At 40.0% G+C, this 22,736-nt stretch overlaps 1 protein-coding gene across 1 annotated transcript in view; it reads right to left on the minus strand.

Moving 5' to 3' along the window:
* htk (AT-rich interaction domain hat-trick) overlaps positions 1-22,736 on the minus strand; it is a 125,825-nt gene that overhangs the window by 86,260 nt on the left and 16,829 nt on the right. The window contains exons 3-8 of the mRNA XM_080277995.1: positions 7,588-7,710; positions 5,646-5,805; positions 3,917-4,085; positions 2,630-2,857; positions 2,260-2,461; positions 838-975 (exon numbers count right to left, since the gene is read on the minus strand). Coding sequence (XP_080134121.1) covers positions 838-975; positions 2,260-2,461; positions 2,630-2,857; positions 3,917-4,085; positions 5,646-5,805; positions 7,588-7,710 — 1,020 coding nt within the window. The remainder of the gene's footprint in view (positions 1-837; positions 976-2,259; positions 2,462-2,629; positions 2,858-3,916; positions 4,086-5,645; positions 5,806-7,587; positions 7,711-22,736) is intronic.

Consider the following 22,736-nt stretch of genomic DNA (forward strand, 5'->3'; position numbering starts at 1 on the left):
ACCTTCACTATACTATTTCCTACATTTACTCTCAAGGCATGACACTCACAGACATCAGCAAAACTCTGCAATAGTCTACCAAGTTCTTGTCCGGTATCTGCATGCAGTACTGCATCATCAGCATACAACAAATTTGAGATATTCCATCCATCACCATTCATTACCAATGCCATCCCCGTCTCCATTACTCTTGTTTTTTACTTCTCTCATCAAATGATCCATACTCCTAATTTTCTCCTTCCATCTCCTGCACACGACAATACATACTCCTTCTTTTGTCCTCTCATTCTCACCTACTCCTGTGCATATACCCCATCCATACTCCCACTGTCTCACCTCTCCATTTAGTCTCAGTTATTCCACATACGTCCACTTTTGCACCCTCAAACACCTGGACAATCTCTCTCTCTCTTTCACCTCATCATTTGCACCCCTTACATTCCACGTCGCACTCTGTACCACATCCTTTGTTCAGTCCTTAGTATGACACTATTATTATATATATCTATCTATCTACTGCCAGACGCCTCAAACCCGTGTGGGGTGGCCACAAACAAATCACCTCCAAGTCGCCCTGTCTCCCGCCATTTCACTGCCCTGCTCCCAACTCACACCCCCCTCTCTCATATACCTCTCTACCCCATCCCTCCATCTCATCCTCAGCCTCCCCCTCCCTCTTCCCCCCTCCACCTCACTCATATACACTCTCTTCGTCATTCTTTCACCCTCCATCCTCTCCACATGGCCAAACCACCTCAGTGTGTTCCTCATAACGCTTCCTATCACATCCACATCCAAACCACGTATATATATATATATATATTTACCTGTTCTTACCTTGAATAATTTGTAGAGATCTAAATCTTTATTTCCAATGGTTGGTCCACTGTTAATAGGAGCACCGCATTCCTCCATAAACTTGTACAGTTGAGCGACAAAGTGATCTTTCTCCTCTCTTGGTTCATCATCAGAACTCTGCAAAACAGACAAATGCAAAAAGTTTAATTTTGACATCCATTACTCATTTGTTTTACCACTATTGCTACAGAAGCTTCATGTAGTTATCTCAACAAAGTTGAGAGTAATTGAGAAGCAGGTGAAGATGGAAGGGAAAGAGTTGGGGAGCAAATGAAAAGGAGGGAGGAGGAGGATAGAAGAGGTGAAAATGGGGAAGAACAAAAGGAAATACCTTAAAAAGATGAAAGGGGATGAGGATATCCCCCTCTACCCCTGGATGTGTTGTAAAAGAAATAAATGGTAGGGCATGGCAATGGATTCTAGCGCATCTTTAGGTCAAGACGTGGACGATGCCGAGTCTCTACTGTATTTTGCTGGTGATACTGTTCTGTTAACTGAACAAGAGTGGCAGCTAAAGACAATGTCTAGACTGCTGGCGATACTGTTTTGTTATGTGGAAATGAGTGGGAGCTGCAAGGTTTGGTGAACAAGTTTGGAAATGTGTAAGAAATGAAATTTGAAAAAAGAATATAGCAGAGCACAACTATTGTTTCCAGTGTGTGACGAGCAGGGACAGGAGTTTAGATGAGATAGAAAGAGAGAGAGAGAGAGAAACAAGGAACAGGAAGGTAAGCTTAACTGAAGTAATAAGCCACAGCATGCCAGCACTGTGATCCCTAAGCTAATAAATGAAAGTGAAGTTTGAACGCCACAGGAGGATACACATCATGAGTAACAATGAAAATTAATTATCTGAAAGGAGCATTTGGAATGACAGACAGATAAATGAGAAAGCTCTGCAGCTTTGTGCAACTGATGTGATGTGCTAGAAAGTTTTAGGAGCATATGGTTTGGTTATGTGAAGCAAATGGAGAGAGAGATTAACTAAGAGAGTGTAAGGGAGTGAGAGGAAGGCTGAGAATAAGGTGAAGGGACTGGGTGGTGAGGTATACGAATAAGGGTGGTGTGAGATAGAGGGGAGGGCAGCCTGACCGCAGGAGCAAATGTACTGTAACAATCCAAGAGTGACAGAACGGAATGAAAGCCATGTAGCAAGGAGCAACATAAGCAGGGAAAAAGATGTCAGATAAATTTCACTCATGTATTATCCCTTACCTGTGAGTTTTCAAGAGGGATTAGTTTTACTAAGTTATTCACAAAGACACTAAACCTACTCCTGCATAAACCTGCATAACTGAGGAAAACGAAGTTTCAGTAATACAAAAATCTTGAAAACTATATCTTCAGGGACAGTTTTACAACTGACATACCAAATCTGGACAAAAACAGTGCTGTACTTACATCGGAATCAGAACCCTCCCGGTCAGAATCATCATCTGAGACATCCATGCCAAAGAGCAAGTCTCGGTCCCAATGAGGAGGCAGCTCATCATTAGTCATGAAGAGTAGTGCCTTCTCTACTGCTATCTTGAGGGCACTTTGAGATACCTTATTCCCAACTTCACGGCTAAATGGAGAGGCTTCCTTCTTTGGCACTGTATAGCTGTTGTTTAAAAAACAATGCACTGTAATTACAATATAAGATACTATACTTAATCTTAAACCTTGAGAAATGACAGTCAGGTACTCATTTCAAGTAAGAGCAGATATTAAAAGGTAAAACAGAGAAACTAAGTATATAAGGAAATTAAAAATAAAATTAGGAACTTACTATCTGCCATCTTGAAAAGATCTTACAAGGTAATCCTTCTTTGTCTCTATTTTAACCGAGTCTTGTGAGGTAGGCGCAACAACCAATCCTGGGAACCAATTATCTTTCTGTTTCTTCTTGTCTCCAAGCTCCACACACACCACCTTCCCAATGTCTGACTCCCACTCCTCTCGCCGTGATCGGTGCCGCTTGTGTACGTCATCGTCATCACCAGATTCATCACCATCCCTGAAATACACATTTACATACAAGCATTTTGAATGGCAGTGTTTTGTGCTTGCATTAGTTACTCTTGTCCACCTGACGGCCAATCTCCTGTCCATTGGTTACTCTTGTCCACCTGACGGCCAATCTCCAAGCTGTATGGTCAATCACAGCATCCCTGACAAGCCTGATAACACAGAGGTCCCATGCCAGGACCTCCTCTCTAGTTTTCCTTGGTTTGTTTATTCAAGTTCCCCATTCCATATTTTGAAGTATGTGCAACACTTCATGCAATTATTTTCACAAATTCACAAGGCTAAACCACCTCAAACTTCCCACAACATACATTACTAACTCACTAACATATTCAACAATGTCTTCTTCATTCCATATAACCTGTCCGTTCATTAGCCAGACAAGAACAAATATGTCAATACACTGAAGAGATTAGGCAATGGGTGGGGACTGAACAACAAGTCCAGCACCAGTTCCACTGCATCAGCCACATCACTCATATCAATACCAGTCCCATACATCCATTTGTATGGAGGTATAGTATCAATCAGACTCCTTTCAACATTCTCTCATGTCTCTCCATATCATGTGCGCACATATTCATTTTTGTCTGAAACAAGGAATTATTGTACTAATGCACAACTTTCTTTCCTGACATGCATCCTTCAGTTGCAATCTGTTAAAGAATTAGTCTCCACTGGCACTTCAAAACACATTAACCACTGGGCCCTTGGCAACTCATCCATTCAGATCCTCCACCAATCTTACATCTCCTTTGGCACATGTTCTATCACTTCATCAAATCAGTCCCAAAACCTGACCTTATATTCTACCTCTCTTACAGGGTGCATTCTAACTTAACCTTACTAATATATTCATTTTCATAATCACAGCCTTTCTTCCCAACTGAGCATGGGGTGTAGTACAGTAGGGTCTAAGAAGAATGCATTAGTAAAAAATGGGAAATCTATCAACAGAATACTCATTAAAATGTGCCAGGAAATCAGTCACTCATCATTCAAACTCCTGGAATCCTGGGTAAAAACATAATGGACAGTCAATACTCACGCGTTTTGCCTGGATCTACGACCTCTCCTGGCACCCCCAACTGGAGTGCCGAAGTGCTCTGGATGCGTGAGTGGCAGTTGGTCCAACGTTTCGCTCTCAGCAAAGTGCCGCCCGCTCTTCAGGCAAAGAGATGTGCGCCGCAGTGTGGTGATATCGCCGTCGTCAAACACTGGGAGAGGAGAAAGAACAGCCCAATAATGATCTGTAACTGTGGTCCATTACTCAGTAAAACTTCACATACAAGCACATGGTTGGACAAGTTTTGGCACTACAGAACAAAGCAATAATACTGGGAAGTGGGGATGCTCTGGACAGTAATCTGTAACACAATATTTATGAAGTGGCCAAGCAAATCTATTGAATAAGTGTGAGGTGGCAGAAATCATCAGACTAACTACTTTCTAGTTAGAAAATTAAAGACAAACTCTGTCCGTAACACGAATGTCACTGTGTGAAAAATACACTGATCAACACTGGCCCAAATGCTATAACAGAGCTTGTAATGGACTTATTTCTGACAGTCTCATGTCTAGAAGCGTGATTTTAATCAGTCTGAATTAAAGGCTCAACCTGAATCATACTCTCAATCATGACTCAAGTCTGCTTCATATCAGCGCTGTTTCATGTGGCAATGTTCTTTCTTGCTTCCATTTGTGACTACACCCAGTACAATTTTTGATGCATTTTTTTCATGCCTCCCCTTTCTCCTTTCAATCACTACACAGCTCGATATTAAATCATGTATGACTTTTCTTCTTCCTTCTCACAATTTTACACCATATTACTAGAGTTGCTTCTATTATAACCTCTAAATCATTCCACACCATTTAACTCACTTCATTTCAAAACTCTTTCCATCCATCCATCCATTAGCCAATCCTATATTGCCCCATGAAAAATGTAGGAGCCCTGGGCTAGGCAAGATGGTCCTGACATTTAAGACGAGTGACCAGCCTCACACATCCCTGAGTGGCATTATGTGAGCAATAAACTCCAACCACCCCTTGCATATAAACCTACACTGGCTCAATCCGATTGGAGCACCTTAATTACTCACAACACTGCCAGGCACCATAATTTGGTTACATGGTTACCACCCAGCGTAGTAAATGGTTTCCTGGTGTACAGGAAACCATTTGGCTTGTAACTCAGTAGTCACCCACAGGCATAAGGAGGAGAAAAGAATGAAAGAAAGACAGAAGAGGGAGTGTAAAGTCACCTGTAGGCAGAAAGAAGAGGAAAGAATGAAGGAAAGAGAGAGAGAAGAGGAAGGAAGGAAGGAAGAGAGGAAGAGGCAGACACCCAAAGACACGACTGTACCACTCCTTTATTTCTGTTGGCCCCATGGCTTCAAGTCCAAACACTTGTTGGATCTTCCTGATAGTTAGAACTTGGGTATCAACTAGTTTTTGGCAAAAATTTGACGCAGTAACGTTGTTCGACTTTTTCGGTCATCGTGATGACTGCAGGAACGCGACAAGTATAAGGTGCATGACTGAGGACACAGGCTGACTGACAGCCACTGTGTCACTCATGGCAATTGGCATTAATCATGCAAGCACACAAAGGTCCTGCACTGAGCAGCACAAAACCGTGCCCCTATCCTCGTACAGGTTGGGGGGGAGGGGGGGGGGAGGACCTTGAATGTTTGCAATTTGTAGTGCTGAGAGTAATAACAAACTTACTTTGTATTCTCTACTTAAAATTACTTAACAAATGCAATACTTACCAACTGTATACTGACTGCAATCTTGAATTTTATTAACAATGGCATCAACGTATTGATTTTTATCTGGGTGAGTTGCTTTGACCTGTGCTCCAATCTTCAGGACACCTTTTACTGATTCATCAGATACCACTGTAGATCCTAAGCCAAGTTTAAATGTAACCTGTAAAAATATGAAGTGATTAAATATTTGCAATTTTTAAATGAAATCATCAGCCAAATCCAACTGCCTTGGATCAATGATTACTGAGAAAAATAAGGCTATTATTTGAAGTCTTTGGTCTAACATGACCTGTACATGCCTGAGGTACAGTAAAGGATTAGATGAAGACCAAACAGCCTCACAGAGATACAATTTCAGATACCCACAATTATCCCTAGGGATAACAACAGTTAGCTACAGCAGCAACATTAATAATCAACCTTAAAATGTACTCAACACCTTACTTTCTCTGGCAAAATTTGTATCTGTCAATGATTTGGTGATGGAGGCTTACTTGGTTTAGTAAGTATATTTCATACTGCATATGAGTAATACAATCGGAAACAATTACATTGAAGATTTAATACTGGTGAATTTTTTTGAAAAGGAATTCTGGTAAACAAAATACAGTACACACCAATATCATTAACCCTCTCGGGAACGATGACGCAAATCATGTCACATCAGTGTTGGGCTGAAGAGTAATCAATATTCATAAAAAATCAGATAGGAAATGCGTCAAACTAGGGTGCATCACAGAGGAGTGTATGTTTGCTATAAGTAATCATATGGCAACACTGTCTTTTTTATGGTGGGCAGGGGAGATAAAGTCATGCATTTCTGGCAATTTTTGTAGTGTTTGGCATTTAACTCAAAAACTGTCATATTGAAATTTCGAGAACATCACAAGAAAGCTTGCGAAGTTCTGCATCTGGACAAGAACTTTGCTTTTAAGCAGTGCGGGCAAAAATTTCTCGTCGCGATGGCGGGAATTTTTTTCTGAGTGATTTCTGCCCTTGATCAATTTATTCTCACAGAATTTCTATGGTTCTACTCAACAGTTTGTGTGTATTTATTTGCTTATGTTTTAACAGAAACACTACCAAAGATGATGGTATACAACTTATACTAATATAACCAGTTTCCAGGGGCTAATTTGGTCTTCTTCTTCTTCTTTTTTTTTTTTTTAAGGTGGCTCCATAAGCTGGTTTTTAAGCTGGATTATGAGCTCTGTTCATGCCACAGAAACCAAGTTTCCCAAGAGGGTTAATCACAAATGCCTGAGACAGCTGTCGCAGAGATCCTTCAATAATCTTTCTGATTACCTAGTAATACACAGGGCACAAAGCCTATCATGTGCAAAATGTTCCTGAAAAATTATTGTACTGTAACCTTAAAACCAACCAGTACAAATGAAAAAAAAAAATAAACAAATAAAATAAAATAATTAAAAAAAATAAAGAGGGGCTCATCTACACTAGTTATTTCGGTTCAACAAATACCCCTCTATGTCTCCAATGAGAGAGAGAGAGAGAGAGAGAGAGAGAGAGAGAGAGAGAGAGAGAGAGAGAGAGAGAGAGAGAGAGAGAGAGAGAGAGCAAGGGGGGATAAAGTTTTTTGTCCCAAATCAAACGGGACAATAGAATCTTGGGTTTGATTTGGATCATGAGGTCAAAACTGTGTTTGTGAAATAATGCTTACTTGACTCCTCAATGGGATGCCTATTTAGTAGGGAATGGTGGAACAGTACTGTACATGAGAGAGAGAGAGAGAGAGAGAGAGAGAGAGAGAGAGAACGTAAGACAGGGGTACACTGTTAAAAAAATAATTAAATAAAAATTTAAAAAAAAGTTCTCTCATGGCTACCCCATTTGGGGATTCCCAGAAGGAAGGAAGGGATTGGTGATGTCAGAAATGCATTGTATTAATACTAAAGAATAAACAATGTCATCAGCTTCTTACCTTAACCTTAACAACTTTGACGACCTTGTGAACCTTGGCCTCACAGAATGCACCCTTATACTTTGCTGACACCTCTGTTCCCACAGTTAAGAAGGGGGGGTCTTCGGGCTGGGGGAGCAGACACTGCATCAGAGAAGGGTCACATAATAGTGTAATAAATACAAACATGTCAACATTCAAATCAAGTAGATACACAACTGCAAAACATCAAGACTTATCAACTACTGTACATACATACAGTACAGTACAAATCTGAGTACTGCATACTGACATTGGCATGTGGTTGACAATTTACATTAGTCATAATTAATAAAATACAAAGTTAACTAACACATAATTACTGTAACAACTTGTGCTGTGATGAAGATCACCTTTGTATACTGAGTGCAGATGTGCATATCCTGAGGGGAAAGCTAAATGTCTGAAGTATATTAATTACCTGAGGCAACCACATCTCAACGATGGTGCAAGACCACACAGAACCTACAGGCTGTGGCCCTGCCCAGCAAGCTGCAAATTATATTGTGAAGAAATCGTGTACTCCTTGCGATCGTATGAGGTGACGTTCACTGTATTAAGAATTAATAGAAAATCTAGAGTAAAACAGGACAAAGGCAAACTTGTTTCATTAAACATGTTCAATTCTGGTTTGGAAAAAAAAAGAAGAAGCACTAAGTGTACAATAAATTATGAAAAATACTTGAACACATCAAAATTCAAAATATCTCACCACTCTAGACCATGAAAAATAAACTGCGCAATGAAATGTTTTATCAATATATATACTGCTTATCTGCACAAGAAAATCAGAATTATGACACATAAAATCCCTGAAAAAGGGACATTGCAAAAGTCACAGCAACATTAGCCATATGGTCAGTTGCAGTATGAGTACCAGAAACAAGCAGATATGACATCAAAACTGGTCAAATTTTCAGCTAATATTAGTAATCTGGAATATAAGTACAGTACCGGTACATTTTCTTTTTTCAGATTTACAATGGACGTTCAAAGTAATGAAGATCATGTACAGCCAAACACACAGTAAATAAGTTTCACCCCTCAAGCTACAGAAGCTGGAAGAGGGATGCCTTTATGTGACAGTACCAACATAACTGCTGCTCAGTCATAGAAATGTCCCTGATTCCTTCCATCCCCCAAAAGGAGGAAGATGGACTACAGAAGAGCAACTTATCCACAGTCCATTAGGTTCAAATTCTGATAAGTCTGGGGCCAAAACAACAAAGATGGCTATGGGTACTTAATATTATAAGTTTACTTTATACCAAAATTTATTTGATAAGTACAAAAATTTAATATGTATTCTGGCTTTAAAGCTATTTTGTATTAAAAATTTCTTGGATGTTCCATAAAATACCATAATTCCACCAGATGACACCTGGTGGTTTAGTGGGTCAAGATGCTCCAGCTGAATGGACTTTGTATGGGTTCCATCTGGAGACTGGTTGGTTTCTTGCTTGGATAATGACACTCAGGGACCGGTGAGGCTGGTCACTGTTGCCTAAATGGCTGGGAATAAGTTGCCTAGCCCCAGGCCTCTACATTCCTGTTTGTATGGGGCAAAATGGGATTGGATGTTGTTGCTGCTGTCTATTACAGTAGCCTACGATAAAACATTACCATCCACAACAACATAGCTAATTTGTAAAAGCAATGTCCACCAACAGCAAAACGGGAATCAGTATTAAAAAAAAAAAAAAAAAAAAAAAAAAAAAGTACATAGGCTAGTGCCACTCTAAACATTCTATACACTGCTACTGTCAAAATGCCATTACTGTATACCAGTACCGGTACTGTAAAATAATTGATCTTGATTAATATGGTACTAAATTTTGTAATGTTTCGTGCTTATACGAGACCTACAGTACTTCATCACATCAAATAATATTGTAATAGCATTTTTTTTTTTTTCTGTGATCAAATTCTACTGACCAAAAAATGGTATATAGCCTAACTGAATTTTGAATAAGTAGCTACTGGTAATTCAATTTTGTCTTAATATTATGCCAATAATTAAAAAGTCACAAATGAAACATTATAAATTATGCCATAACTGGTGGTCTAACCTGCTATACAGTATTATTCCATTAGCTCTTAGCAAAATTATGAAAAACTCCAACAAATAGTACTGTATTTTCACATTTTACATTACTAAATCATTCTCTCACACTGATGCACTGCTTACTAAAAAATGCACACTCTGCAAATCACACTTTCATAAGCAGTGGGTTCTGGACAACAAAAAGCTGATCCCCAACAGCCTTCAAATTATCTGTCATAAAATTAGAGTTAGCATAACCTCCAAGGATGCTTTTATGACACTAAAGCAATAAACAGAGCAATATACTGTGGAAATAAAACCTTCAAACTGTCTCCAACAACTGGCATGATTAAACAAGCACTGACCACAGTTCCCAGTTCATTATTTTAGTCACTTCATCACTTCAACAAATTATGATGCCAAAATATTACAAATCGGAAACATGCACAGTCAGGCCTTGCTATAAGTTTGTTTACTACCATATGGTACCAGTATGTGATAAACTGCTAGAATAATGAATTAAAGGCTATACCCAGCTTTGCTATAAAGATGCAAAATGATTAAGAATTCACTGAAACAATGCCTCCCAGTCAGATGTATGAGCCAGGATGGCCACCCACTGTTAACAATTACGGTACGGTACTGTGTTCGTCTCCCTTTTGTTCCATATTGTTTGAAATGCCACTAAAACACCAATGCTATCACCAAATAACAGTAAAAGTGCACACTGGTAAATAATAGTGCCATGTGTGATAACACTGCCATGTGTGAATGAAATAATGAAACTTGTTACTTGGAAATTTAGTCTGGCAAGGATGTTACCCCCAAGAGGAAAGCGTGTTGCCTAGGGAGCCGAGAGCAAGCCTTACTTATATGGAGGGTGAAAGACTGACGAAGAGAGTGTATGTGAGTGAGGTGGAGGGGGAAAGAGGGAGGGGGAGGCCGAGGATGAGACGGAGAGATGGGGTGGAGAGGTATATGAGAGAGGGGGGTGTGAGTTGGGAGCAGGGGAGTGAAATGGCGGGGGACAGGGCGACTTGGAGGCGATTTGTTTGTGGCCACCCCAAACGGGATTGAGGCGTCTGGCAATAGATAGATAGATAATTTTTTTTTTTTTAAATAAAGATTTCAGGTTCTGTGGTCATAGGCCCCTCCCTATCCCCACTGAACCCATGTTATATCAACTTTGCTATAGCCTATGGTAAATCACTAAGTGATGGGTTTTCACTAGACATAATCCTATTGTACAGCAAGGTATGACTGTATATGCAAATACACTGATCATGCTACATATTCACATATACAGTAAGACTGGTTTGCAACCTTGGTTGATGCAATAATAATAATACCAAATTAAAATTATATATCTTAGATTTAGTTCTCCATGAACATACCAATAAGTGAAGGCTCTACGCCACCAACTACTAAGAGGAAGCTTAACCCCTTCTATATGAGGAAGTAAGCAAGGCAATTTTATTCAGCTCAAAAGAGCCCCACTAGTAAAGGGGTAGATTTCAAATCTAATCTCATCCTTTTAGTTTTAAATAACTTATTAAATACATTCTGCTGGAGGTTGCAAAAATTAGCTGTGTGAAAACCATATCCCTTTGTTCATGGGTTCAAGCTGAGTCTGTGCACACAGTGTAGGCAAAGCAGATGCCTTGGCACAGTTGCTGTTTTACTACAAAGGAATTGGACCTTCACTTTAGCTCACTGCCATGCTGCTCAAAATGGACTGGTAACCCAATTTTCTATCAACTCAGTAATTAAGAACCACTGGTCTACCGAATATACTGACAACAATGTTTGGTGGCTAATTAAATTTTGTTCAAATACAAAACTACAGTACTGTTCTCTGGACATTTATCCATTTCACAACTGACCCACTGCAGGGCCCTAATTAAATTGTTTTAACCTAAGACATTCTTGATTTTCTATCTTTCACATGGAAATGACAATTAATACAGCACATACCATGGTACACACATAACATGAGAGAGAGCAAATCATCTGAGCAAGAAGAGTGGGAGATCAGTCATGATATGAATGCATTTTACAGATACTTTAAATAAGAATGCCTTAGTCTTGCATTACTGTAGTCAGTTCAGTATACATATGCTGTCTTACATTAATAGCCTAAATGTATATAAAATCAAACTTTAATGCTACTGGATTTAATGAAAATACTGTAACAGTAAAGGGAAGTACAAAACATTATAACTACAGTCCATGGTAGTGTGGGGTACTGTAAACTGGGGTGAATTCAGGTGATTTTTTTTTGTTTTTTTGTGCCATGTAGCCTAATATAGTTTTTAGTTCAATCCAAGATGTTAAGTAATGTATGTGGGGCTGGTCCACTAGGGTACTGAATCATAGCAGGAAAAAATTTAAAATGTTTCATATATAATTATAGCAAATATGGCAATGTGTCCAAATTTGTACTCAAACTTTGGTGAATTCGGACGCACTGGATAAATTTGTACATAAATAGAAAATGAATGCAGATGACTACCCTGGGTTCCCACTTTAGTCTCAGCCATATGTGGGGCCATTTCGGACGTCTTGGGGTAAAAAAAAAAAAAAATAAAAAATAAATAAAAAGTTCCTCCAGTACAAAAAATAATCTCACTCCCTGACAAAATAAGCTAATGACTATAACAAGATATGAACACAACAGAAATTTAATTTTTTCTTTGGTTTAAATAAAACAAATTAGAAAACATGCAGATAATATAAATCTAGCTACAAACCTTAGTTCTGTATACAGCTACTTAACAATAATTTCTGACTAACAATTTCTTCTTTTGGAGGACTAATGGAAAATTAAAGGTGATATTTATCATGATTATCTGGCTTTACCATTTTCTTGCTTGCCTTTTCACTACGATAAGGGCCTCAATCTCCACCAGTTCTTTTCTTATATCTTCGAGTCATTGGGTGTCCTTGTTTAAACAAGTAGTCCCATAACAGTTCAAAAGTATACCTGTAAATAAGACATATGAACCCAATTGCACACAATATCCACATCTGGCATATTGTAAGCAATAGTACGTTGTAAAGAAGTTATTTTTTCGTTCATACTCCCCATGTCCGAATTGACCCCGATGTCCAAATTGACTCCAATTTGCATTTAAATTTTAAAAATTTTATTAAATCCCCAATTAAGTAATTGAGAAGATAATGCTAATTACTTGCTTTGCACTTTCACACTACTCATGAAAGAACATCTGGGCACCGAAGACTTTCACATCTATTCATCAACATTTCTGCCAAAGAAACTCTGCCAATGATACGAATGTTATTCTTTTTATATATGTTTGCTTTTTAGTACAGATTTTGTATGTGTCACATGATATATTAAAGATCTTTATACACAAAAGTACAGTAAAGAATTACAAACAATCGGGTGAAAACAGATTTCTAATATGTTTATTCATTAATTATTAATTCAAATAACTTGTTATTGCAATAATGTTCAAATTCACCCGAGTCTGAATTCACCCCAGTTTATGATATTACCAAACTGTTCGGCTAATAGGTTAAACTTGCCAATTCCAATGCTGTTGCTCCAAAATGCAAGCATTCGGAGACAAGCTTACAAAAAATATACTGCATTCATTAAAAACTATGAAAATGATGTCATAATGCTCAACTACTGTATTATTATGCAATGTTTCTCCAAATATTGTACCAGTATCCATATGCTAAACATAATTCTGGGTAACTACTAGCTAACAATATGGAAAAGTAGAAAAGGTGAAGAAAACTAAGTCCTTAGCCAAAGGCTACGGGCAGTTATTTTCTGCAGAGCTACAGTACCTCAAAGAACCTCCAGTAAACTTGATTGATTCTTTGGTTTCAGAGTGATGAAGATGGAGCAGAACTTAATTATGCATAGCAGGAAACCAACATTAACATATATTTTCAAGGAGGGGAGTGTTTTTGAACTGAGTACCAAACCCATCTATCTATCTATCTACTGCCAGACACCTTAATCCTGTAAGGGGTGGCCACAAACAAATCACCTCCATGTCACTCTGTCCCCCGCCATTACACTGCCCTGCTTCCAGTTCACACACCCCTCTCTCATATACCTCTCCTCTCCATCTCATCCTTGGCCTCCCCCTTCCCCCCCCCCTCCCCTCACTCTCATACCATAACTCTCCTCATCAGTCTCTAACTCTCCACCTGGCCAAACCATCTCAATGTGCCTCTCCTAACACTTACTATCACATCCACATCCACACCACAACGTTCCTTCACTTCCTCCTTTGTCAGTCTGTCTCTCCATGTGACTCCATATGCTCCTCTCAAATAACTCATATCCACCGCTCTCACTCTTGACTTCTGTCCTTCAAACAAGGTCCAAGCTTCACTTCCATATGTTAGAGTTGGTATCACAATACTGTCATGTAGTACCAGTAACTTTTAAACATCCATGCTCACTTCCCTGTTTCTTATCACTGCTTTCAAGAAACCAGCAACCTTTCTTCCTTGTTGTACTCTTTCAAGCACTTCACCCTCTAAACTTCCATCCATACTCATCACACTACCCAAGTACTTAAACACACTCACATTTTCCATTTCCTCCTCATCCAACCTCAATGTACATTCACTGACTTCACTTCTCTCGAACACCATAACTTTACTCTTTCCTACATTCACCTTTAGATCCCATTTCTTATATACCGTACTCTCCCAAACTCGTCCACCAAGCCTTGCAGCTTCCCTTCATCTTCGCTTAACAACACAGTATCATCTGCAGATAACAGTACAGGGAGTTTCTAAATACTGCCCTCTCTCATTAGGGCTGCTCCAACATCCACTGCCCTAAACTCCATCCATATACAGACTGAACAACCGTGGAGACATGACACATCCCTGCTTCAATCCAAATCACCATTTTAAGTGCCAATCAGAATGCACATTTTTGACCCCCTAGCCAAGAGGGATATAACCTATATATAAAGACACCCAAGGCCTTACCCTAATTCTTGCGGCAGAGAGGTTATCGTACCATGAACAGATATGAAACCGTGCATCCTCTCCAATATGGACATACAGTACAGTACTGCACAACTCCAATTTCCCCTTGCAACCATATCCGAGTTGCAGATGTACTGATTCGGACTGTGCAGTGTTCATATTAGAGAAACCACATCGTTTTTTAAATGAACAGTACGATACAAACTCTATCTATCTATCTATCTATAGCCCAACGCCCTAATCCCGCAAAGGGTGGCCGCAGACATAACGCCTCCAAGTCACTCTGTCACCCACCATTTGACTCCCCTCCCCCCAACTCACCCCCCCCTCCCTCATATACCTCTCAACTCCATCCCTCCACCTCATCCTCGGTCTACCCCTCCCTCTCCCTCCCTCCACCTCACCTACATACACCCTCTTAGTCAGTCTTTCATTCTCCATCCTCTCCACATGTCCAAACCACCTCAGTGTATTTCTCCTAATCTTTTCAACCACATCCACATCTACCCCACAACGTTCCTTCACTTCTTCATTCGTCAACCTGTCCCTCCATGTCACTCCACATGCTCCTCTCAAGTAACTCATTTCCACTGCTCTCACTCTTGACTTGTTCCCCTCTTGCAAGGTCCACGCCTCGCTTCCATACGTCAGGGTAGGGATCACAATACCATCATGCAGTGACTTCTTAACTTCCATACTCACCTCCCTATTTCTCATCACTGCTTTCAGTGTGCCAACAACCTTCCTTCCCTGCTGTACCCTTTCACGTACTTCATCCCCCAAAGTTCCATCCTTACTCATCACACTACCCAAGTACTTGAATGCACTCACATTCTCCATATCCTCACCATCCAACCTCACTGCACACTCTGTGACTTCATTCCTCTCAAACACCATAACTTTACTTTTGTTTACATTAACTTTCAGCTTCCTCCTCCTACACACTGTCCCAAATTCATTCACCAAACCTTGCAACTCCCATTCATCTTCACTCAACAATACTGTATCATCAGCAAACAGCAACACCGGAAGCTTCCAAATCTCACCCTCATTCATTAAGGCCACCCCCACATCCACTGCCCTACCTTGTACCTCCTTTACGACCCCATCCATATATATATTAAACAGCCAAGGAGACATTACACACCCCTGTTTCAGTCCCACATTGAGATCAAAGAACTCACTCAGCTCACCATCCACTCGCACCGTAGCCCTAGCTCCCTCGTACATACTCTTCACAGCACTCAACAATTTCCCCTCCACTCCATATATTCTTAATACCTTCCACATACCTTTCCTATCTATTCTGTCATAAGCTTTCTCCAAGTCCATGAAGGCAGCGTACACTTTCCTTCCCTTCTCTAGATACTTCTCCACTAAACATCTTAGAACAAATATCTGATCTAGACACCCTTTTCCCTTCCTAAATCCCCCTTGTTCTTCTCCAACTAGCTCCTCTGTCATATGCCTAACCCTATCAATGAGTATTCTACCATATATTTTACCAGTCACACTAAGAAGGCAAATACCCCTATGGTTACCACATACTTCTCTCTCCCCTTTTCCTTTGTAAAGAGGAACAATTATACCTGATTTCCAGTCCTCTGGAACCCTTCCCTCTTCCCAAGCCAATCTACACAACTTCCATATCCACTCCACAACAATCTCACCCCCATACCTAAGCATTTCACCACACACTCCATCAATTCCTGGGGCCTTTCCCAGCTTAATCTTCTTCATCGCTTCCACTACTTCCGACCTACTGATCTCTTCCTCCCTCCTCTCATCTCTTCTTCTCCCAGCCATTCCCCAACCACTTATACTCACACTGCTCTCACTCTCTATATTCAACAAATCCTCAAAGTGCTCCTTCCATCTCCTCAATTTCTCTCTCTTCTCCACCAACAATCTATTATTCCTATCTTTCACTCCCCTACTATTTCCCCTTTCACACTGCCTTACTTTCTTTACCTCCTTCCAAAACAATTTCTTACTCTCCCTCCATTTCACACTCAGATTCCTCCCAAACTCTTCATCCACTTTCTTCTTACTCTCCTTCACCAGTCTCTTAACCTCCCTTCTCCTGCTCACATATACCTCTCTCTTCTCTCTCTCATCTTCTCCCCTACCTCTACTCGCCAACCATTCACCATATGCCTTCAAACTCAAACTCAAATCCAAAAAATCAATTTCCAAAGTATGTCTTTCATGTGAAAGTAGTTGATATCATCCATCCTCAAGCAATCAATTAATACTTTATTTTATTTTAGATTCATTACATAGTGTGGTAGGTGTGGGTGCTGACCATCCACTCAGTCGATGTACTGTACTGCTGCTCACAGGTGTCTGCACTTTCCTCTCCTCCTTCCTTCTTTCCTTCCCTCCTCTTGTCTTTCTTTACTTCATTCTTTCCTAGTCCTTCTGCCTACGGGTGATTATACACTCCCTCTTCTTTCTTTCCTTCCTTCACTCTTTCCTCTTCCTTCTGTCTATAGGTGACTCTACACTGAGTGACAAGCCAAACGGTTTCCTGTACACCAGGAAACTATTTATTATACCGGGTGGTCACCACATATATAAACCAAATTATGGCACCTGATGGTTTGGTGAGTAATTATGGTGCTCCAATCGGATTGAGCAGTGAAGGTTTATATCCAAGGGGTGGTTGGGGTTTATTGCACACGTAATGCCACTCGGGGATGAGTGAGGCTGGTCACTCTCATCTTAAGGTCAGGACCAACTTGCCTAGCCCCAGGCTCCTACGCTTCTCATAGGGCAATGAAGGATTGGATGATGGATGGATGGATTTATTACATAAGAAGAGTGGTAGGTGGGGGCGGTCACCATCCACTCACTTGAGGTAGTGCTGCTTTGGGTGTCTGCCCTTTCTGCTCTTGTTTCCTTCCCCTTCTGTCTTTTTTGCTTCATTCTTTCTTCTTTCTTCTGCCTACAGGTGACTACACTCCCTCTTCTGTCTTTCTTTCCATCTTTATTTCCTCTTCCTTCTGCTTATGGGTGACTCTACACTAAGTGACAAACCAAATGGTTTCCTGTACACCAGGAAACCATTTACTACGTTGGGTGGTACCCACATAACCAAATTATGGCATCAGGTAGTTCAGTGGTAATTAAGGCACTCCAATCGATTAAGCCTGTGTAGGTTTACATCCAAGGGGTGGTTGGGGTTTATTGCTCACATAATGCCACTCATGGATGAGTGAGGCTGGTCACTCTCATCTTAAATGTCAGGACCTACTTGCCTAGCACTGGGTTCCTAAGCTCCTCATGGGGCGACGTAGGATTGGATGATGGATGAATGGATCAATACATAATTAGAGATAAATTACACTAGTAATCAATGGCACTGGTACTTCACTGAAGTTACTGAAAATGGTACTGTAGATTATTCATTAAATGACATTTTTGTCAGCTACTGGTACCAGTACTACTATAACTGTGCATTTAAAAAATTTTCAATTTGATATATAGTCTCTGGGTCCAAGAACTGAGGATTTGAAAGGCTGTACTGAATGAACTTTCGTTTTTTAGTCTATCTATCTATCTATTGCCAGATGCCATAATTCCGTAAGGGGTGGCCATTTGACTTTGAGTTATTTGTTTTACAGGGAGGGGCACTAACCCTCCACCAACCCACTTGATGACACGTAGGGAGCTCGTATGGTTTATATGGTTACCACCCAGTGTTGTAAATGGTTTCTTGGCTTACAGGAAACCATTTGGCTTGTCACTCAATGTAAAGCAACCTGTAAAGGAAAGAAAAGCAATAAGAAGTGACAGGAAAGATGGGAGAAATAGGGAGAGAGGATGGCAGGATCAGAAAAAAAAAACAATAATAATAATAAAAAAATAAAGGCTAAGGAAGAAGTAGGCAGCACTACATCAAGTGAGTGGATGATGGTCGCCACCACCTACCACTAATATCTGAATGTATTTATTACAGCCTACTCTAATCCAGTGATCTCTATGATTATTTTTTTTTAGGTATCATTTTTTCCAACAGTACCCACACAGCATTAGGAGCACAGAATTTTAACATAAATATGACAAAAATATCTTTGTCTATAATAGAATTACGAGTTGATTAAGCATTTAAAGATGGAGAGAGTTGTGTGTGATACAGACAACTTGTATCTACAATGGGACTTCTGAAAATTCTGGCACATTAATTTTAACCCTATAGCTACAGGTATACAATACCATAAAAACCTATGGACTTAATTCACCTTTGTACCATACACAATAATATAAACCCTTATACCGTACCAATACAATGAGCACTTAAGGATAACAGATCTTTTGACCATCATTACGGTGATGAACAGAAAAAATAAGAAGTGTTCTGCAACCAAATTAGCAAGTTTACCTGACCCATTATTCCTCCCGTATAAGCACAGCGCATTATGTTCCTTTTCTTTTTTAACTGCAATTTATATCCCCACATACAAAATGCTTTTACAATGAACCCTTGCTAAAATGGATTCTTTATACCGGTACCATATTTTGGCAAATAACAAACTCTGTGAGCCTTCTGAGAAATCTTCCAAGACAAATAGCCTGGTGTAGTAGCTATACATGGTAATGACAATATGGCCATTCAACCAAATGACCAGGCGAGTGGAGAATTAATTATGCCTTAATTACTTTGTATATACTGTATTACTATTCGCACAATTCATTCAATTTTTAACTTTCAAGCTGAAACATTATTGTCTTTCAGACTTGTAATGCACACTCTATTTAGATAAATATAACTTTATCAAAGCGACAGTTCATTTTGGTCTGGTGGTGGGTGCCAAGCAGTCAGATGATAGCCTAGACATATTGATGTTTTATATATATATTATATATACATAACTACTGGATATGTTTGTGTGAAGCTACAGAAAGTGGTGAATGTTTTTAATGTATCCGATAGAGCCAGGATTCTGGGGGCTTGAATGATGAGTGAATGGAAGCATGGCCCATTGGACTGGGCAAATCTGGGCTGTCTGGACATTGCTACTCCTAACCCTGCCTTAAATATTTTATATATATATATATACACAGTAATCCCTCAAAAATCCGGACTAATTGGGGTTATAACCCTGTCCAGATCTCGAAAAATCCGGATCTTCCAGAAATTATATAAATTTGCTCATATGAAAGAAAACTGATGGTGGTTTAGGTATAACTTAATGCAAAATAAAAACAAACAGTTATTCTTTATTTTCACCTTGCCAAAGTGTCACTTTCTGTTGTTCATCCTCGGGTTCTAGTGGGGGTGCCTCTGACTTCTTAATCAGAGTCCACTCATAACGATCTTACGTTTCACTTGGGAACTGGGACCTGCACTTCCACCTGCCTTGGCAGCAAAACCACTAAGCTTGGCTTTGTTTCTCTATACAGTGCTCGTCAGAAGTATTGAGCACTCTGCGTCCCTCCTAAGAAACAAACCTTTCAACATTGAAAAAACATATAAATAATGCATTTTATTTATCTTCAGTGCTTCGTAGGGTAGCCTTTACGCTTCTTCACGGACCTGAGACGTCTTGGAAGTGAAAGGGCGAGGCTCCTGAGGTGCTGGAGGGGTATTTTCTCCCAGGAGTCACGAATGGCAGCTTCCAGCTTAGGCAGAGAGCTCACGTCCTTCCCTTGGAGACTCCTCTTTACGAGGTACCAGAGGTTTTCAATCGGGTTGAGGTCTGGGCTTTTTCCTGGCCAGTCTTTCATGAATGATACCTCGCAATCACGAAGCCAATTGGTGACCGATTTGGCCTTGTGAGCAGGTGCACCATCCTGCTGAAACACTCGTGCACCTGTTAGCTCGAAGGAGTCTGGTAAATGATCACACAGAAGCTCCAGGTAAACATCCTGATTCACTCTGAGGTTCTTGGGAAGTACAACAAGCTTCCCCAAACCCTTCCCTGAGAAACAACCCCATACCATGAGTGAATCAGGATGTTTAACAGTGCTTTCCATATACCGTGGGTCAAGTGGGTCACTACCTTTGCCGGTACACACGTGCTCCTCTGTTACAGGTGACACTAAACGTTGCCTCATCAGACCACAACACTGACAACCATTGCTCCTCACCCCAGTTAAGATATTTGTTAGCAAAGGCAAGCCTACGAAGTCGCTGGTTCTTGGTGAGAAGAGGCTTTCTCACAGGCCTGTGACTTGTGTAACCAAGTTCATGGACCCTACGAGACACTGTTCTCACAGACACCTCACCAAACACTTCCGGGTTGTTCTCCTTTATTTTCCTTGCACTTACACGAGGATTAATCTCCACTGCACGTTTTAAAACATTAACAGACCTTGGGGAAGTTTTCCTAGGCCTACCAGACCGCGGTTTCTTTGTGGGAACTTCACCATTGTTTTCCCCTCGAAACCGCACGCACCACCAACGCACTGTCGATCAAGCCACACCAACCAATTCACTAATTTCCTTTGTCTGGTGGCCTGCCTTCTTTAGAGCAATGATCTGGGATATGATTTTACTCGATAGTTCACGGGTAGGTGCCATAACACGGTGGCGAAAGCCAAAACACTGCGGGACACTCGGTAAAAAATGGTGCAAAAAGAGAGGGAGACGCGGCGGAGTTCCTCTCTCTCAGGCAGTCTGTGGGCAACTGAGGCGGGAACCAACCAGCGCGTCGGAAGGCCTCAGCCTACCGTGACGTCATGCTAGCGCTGCAAACTTGTGGCTCAATTTTTACCCCCCAAAATGGGTGATTCTTTTTTGGCCATAAGTATTGCGAGCCCGGCGGTAGGCGCTCGATAATTTTGACGAGCACTGTATATCACTGATTGTTTGTATTGCAACACCATATTCCTCACTTAACCGAGACATTGGTACACCTTTTTCTAATTTTTCTAGTAATACAAGTTTTTCACCTATGGTTAGCACTATATGTTTGCACTTTGGAGCCATGGTGGAAGAGTAAAGAAAGAAAACTGTGCTTTCACTCGGTCAATGTGTTCCCGCGACTCATACTTGGTCAACTGCCACAGCTCATTGTCCCCTCAAGGCCGCGTTCCCCCCCCCCTCCCCCATTCACATGTGCGCGCCTCACAAAAGGATACTGGAGAACCGATAAAATTTAAATTAAATTTAATACAGTATATAATTAATAGGATAGTATAAAAATGTGTACAAATATTTTTTTTGTAAATTTTAATCAATAAATTGTGTATCTTGTAGCCTATGTTTTAAATTGAAAATTTGCCAAGAAATGGTCCGGATTTTCGCAAAATCCGGATCTTTGAGGGTTTACTGTGTATATATATATATATATATATATATATATATATATATATATATATATATATATATATATATATATATATATATATATATATATATATATATATACTGTATATATATATATATATATATATATATATATATATATATATATATATATATATATATATATATATATATATATATATATATATATATATATATATATATATATATATATATATATATATATATATATATATATATATATATATATATATATATATATATATATATATATATATATATATATATATATATATATATATATATATATATATATATATCACCATCATCATCATCCAGATCTCGATTCCCACCCTAGGGCTGGGTGAGGAGAAGCAATGTCCAGACAGCCCAATTTTGCCCAGTCCAATGGGCCATGCTTCCATTCACTCATCATTCAAGCCCCCAGAATTCTGACACCATCGGATAAACCAAAAACATTCACCACATTTTGTAGCTCCACATAAATGTATCCGATACAGTCAATCTGGATGCTGCCTCATTAAAAAGGAGCACCTAATCCCTGATCATGCACTTCTCCTTACAGCATTCATCCAGCCAGTTCGATCTCTTGTCAGTTGCCTAGCCTCACCGATTTCCAAACCCCTCTTCCTCACACATCCACCATATCTCTCCATCTTCTTGGTCTACCTCGCCTCCTCCATGTTTCAAATTTGCTCAGATATACTGTACAGTCAAGTCACTTAAGGCGCGGCTAATTTGTTCTGGACCGCGCCCGTGCCATACAAATACCTAAACCTATGGGAAAAATGGAATATGGTTCTGGAC

The sequence above is a fragment of the Coenobita brevimanus genome, chromosome 71, assembly GCF_032717465.1.
Source record: "Coenobita brevimanus isolate Jiangsu-jjx chromosome 71, ASM3271746v2, whole genome shotgun sequence".
Classification (NCBI taxonomy): Eukaryota; Metazoa; Arthropoda; class Malacostraca; order Decapoda; family Coenobitidae; genus Coenobita; species Coenobita brevimanus.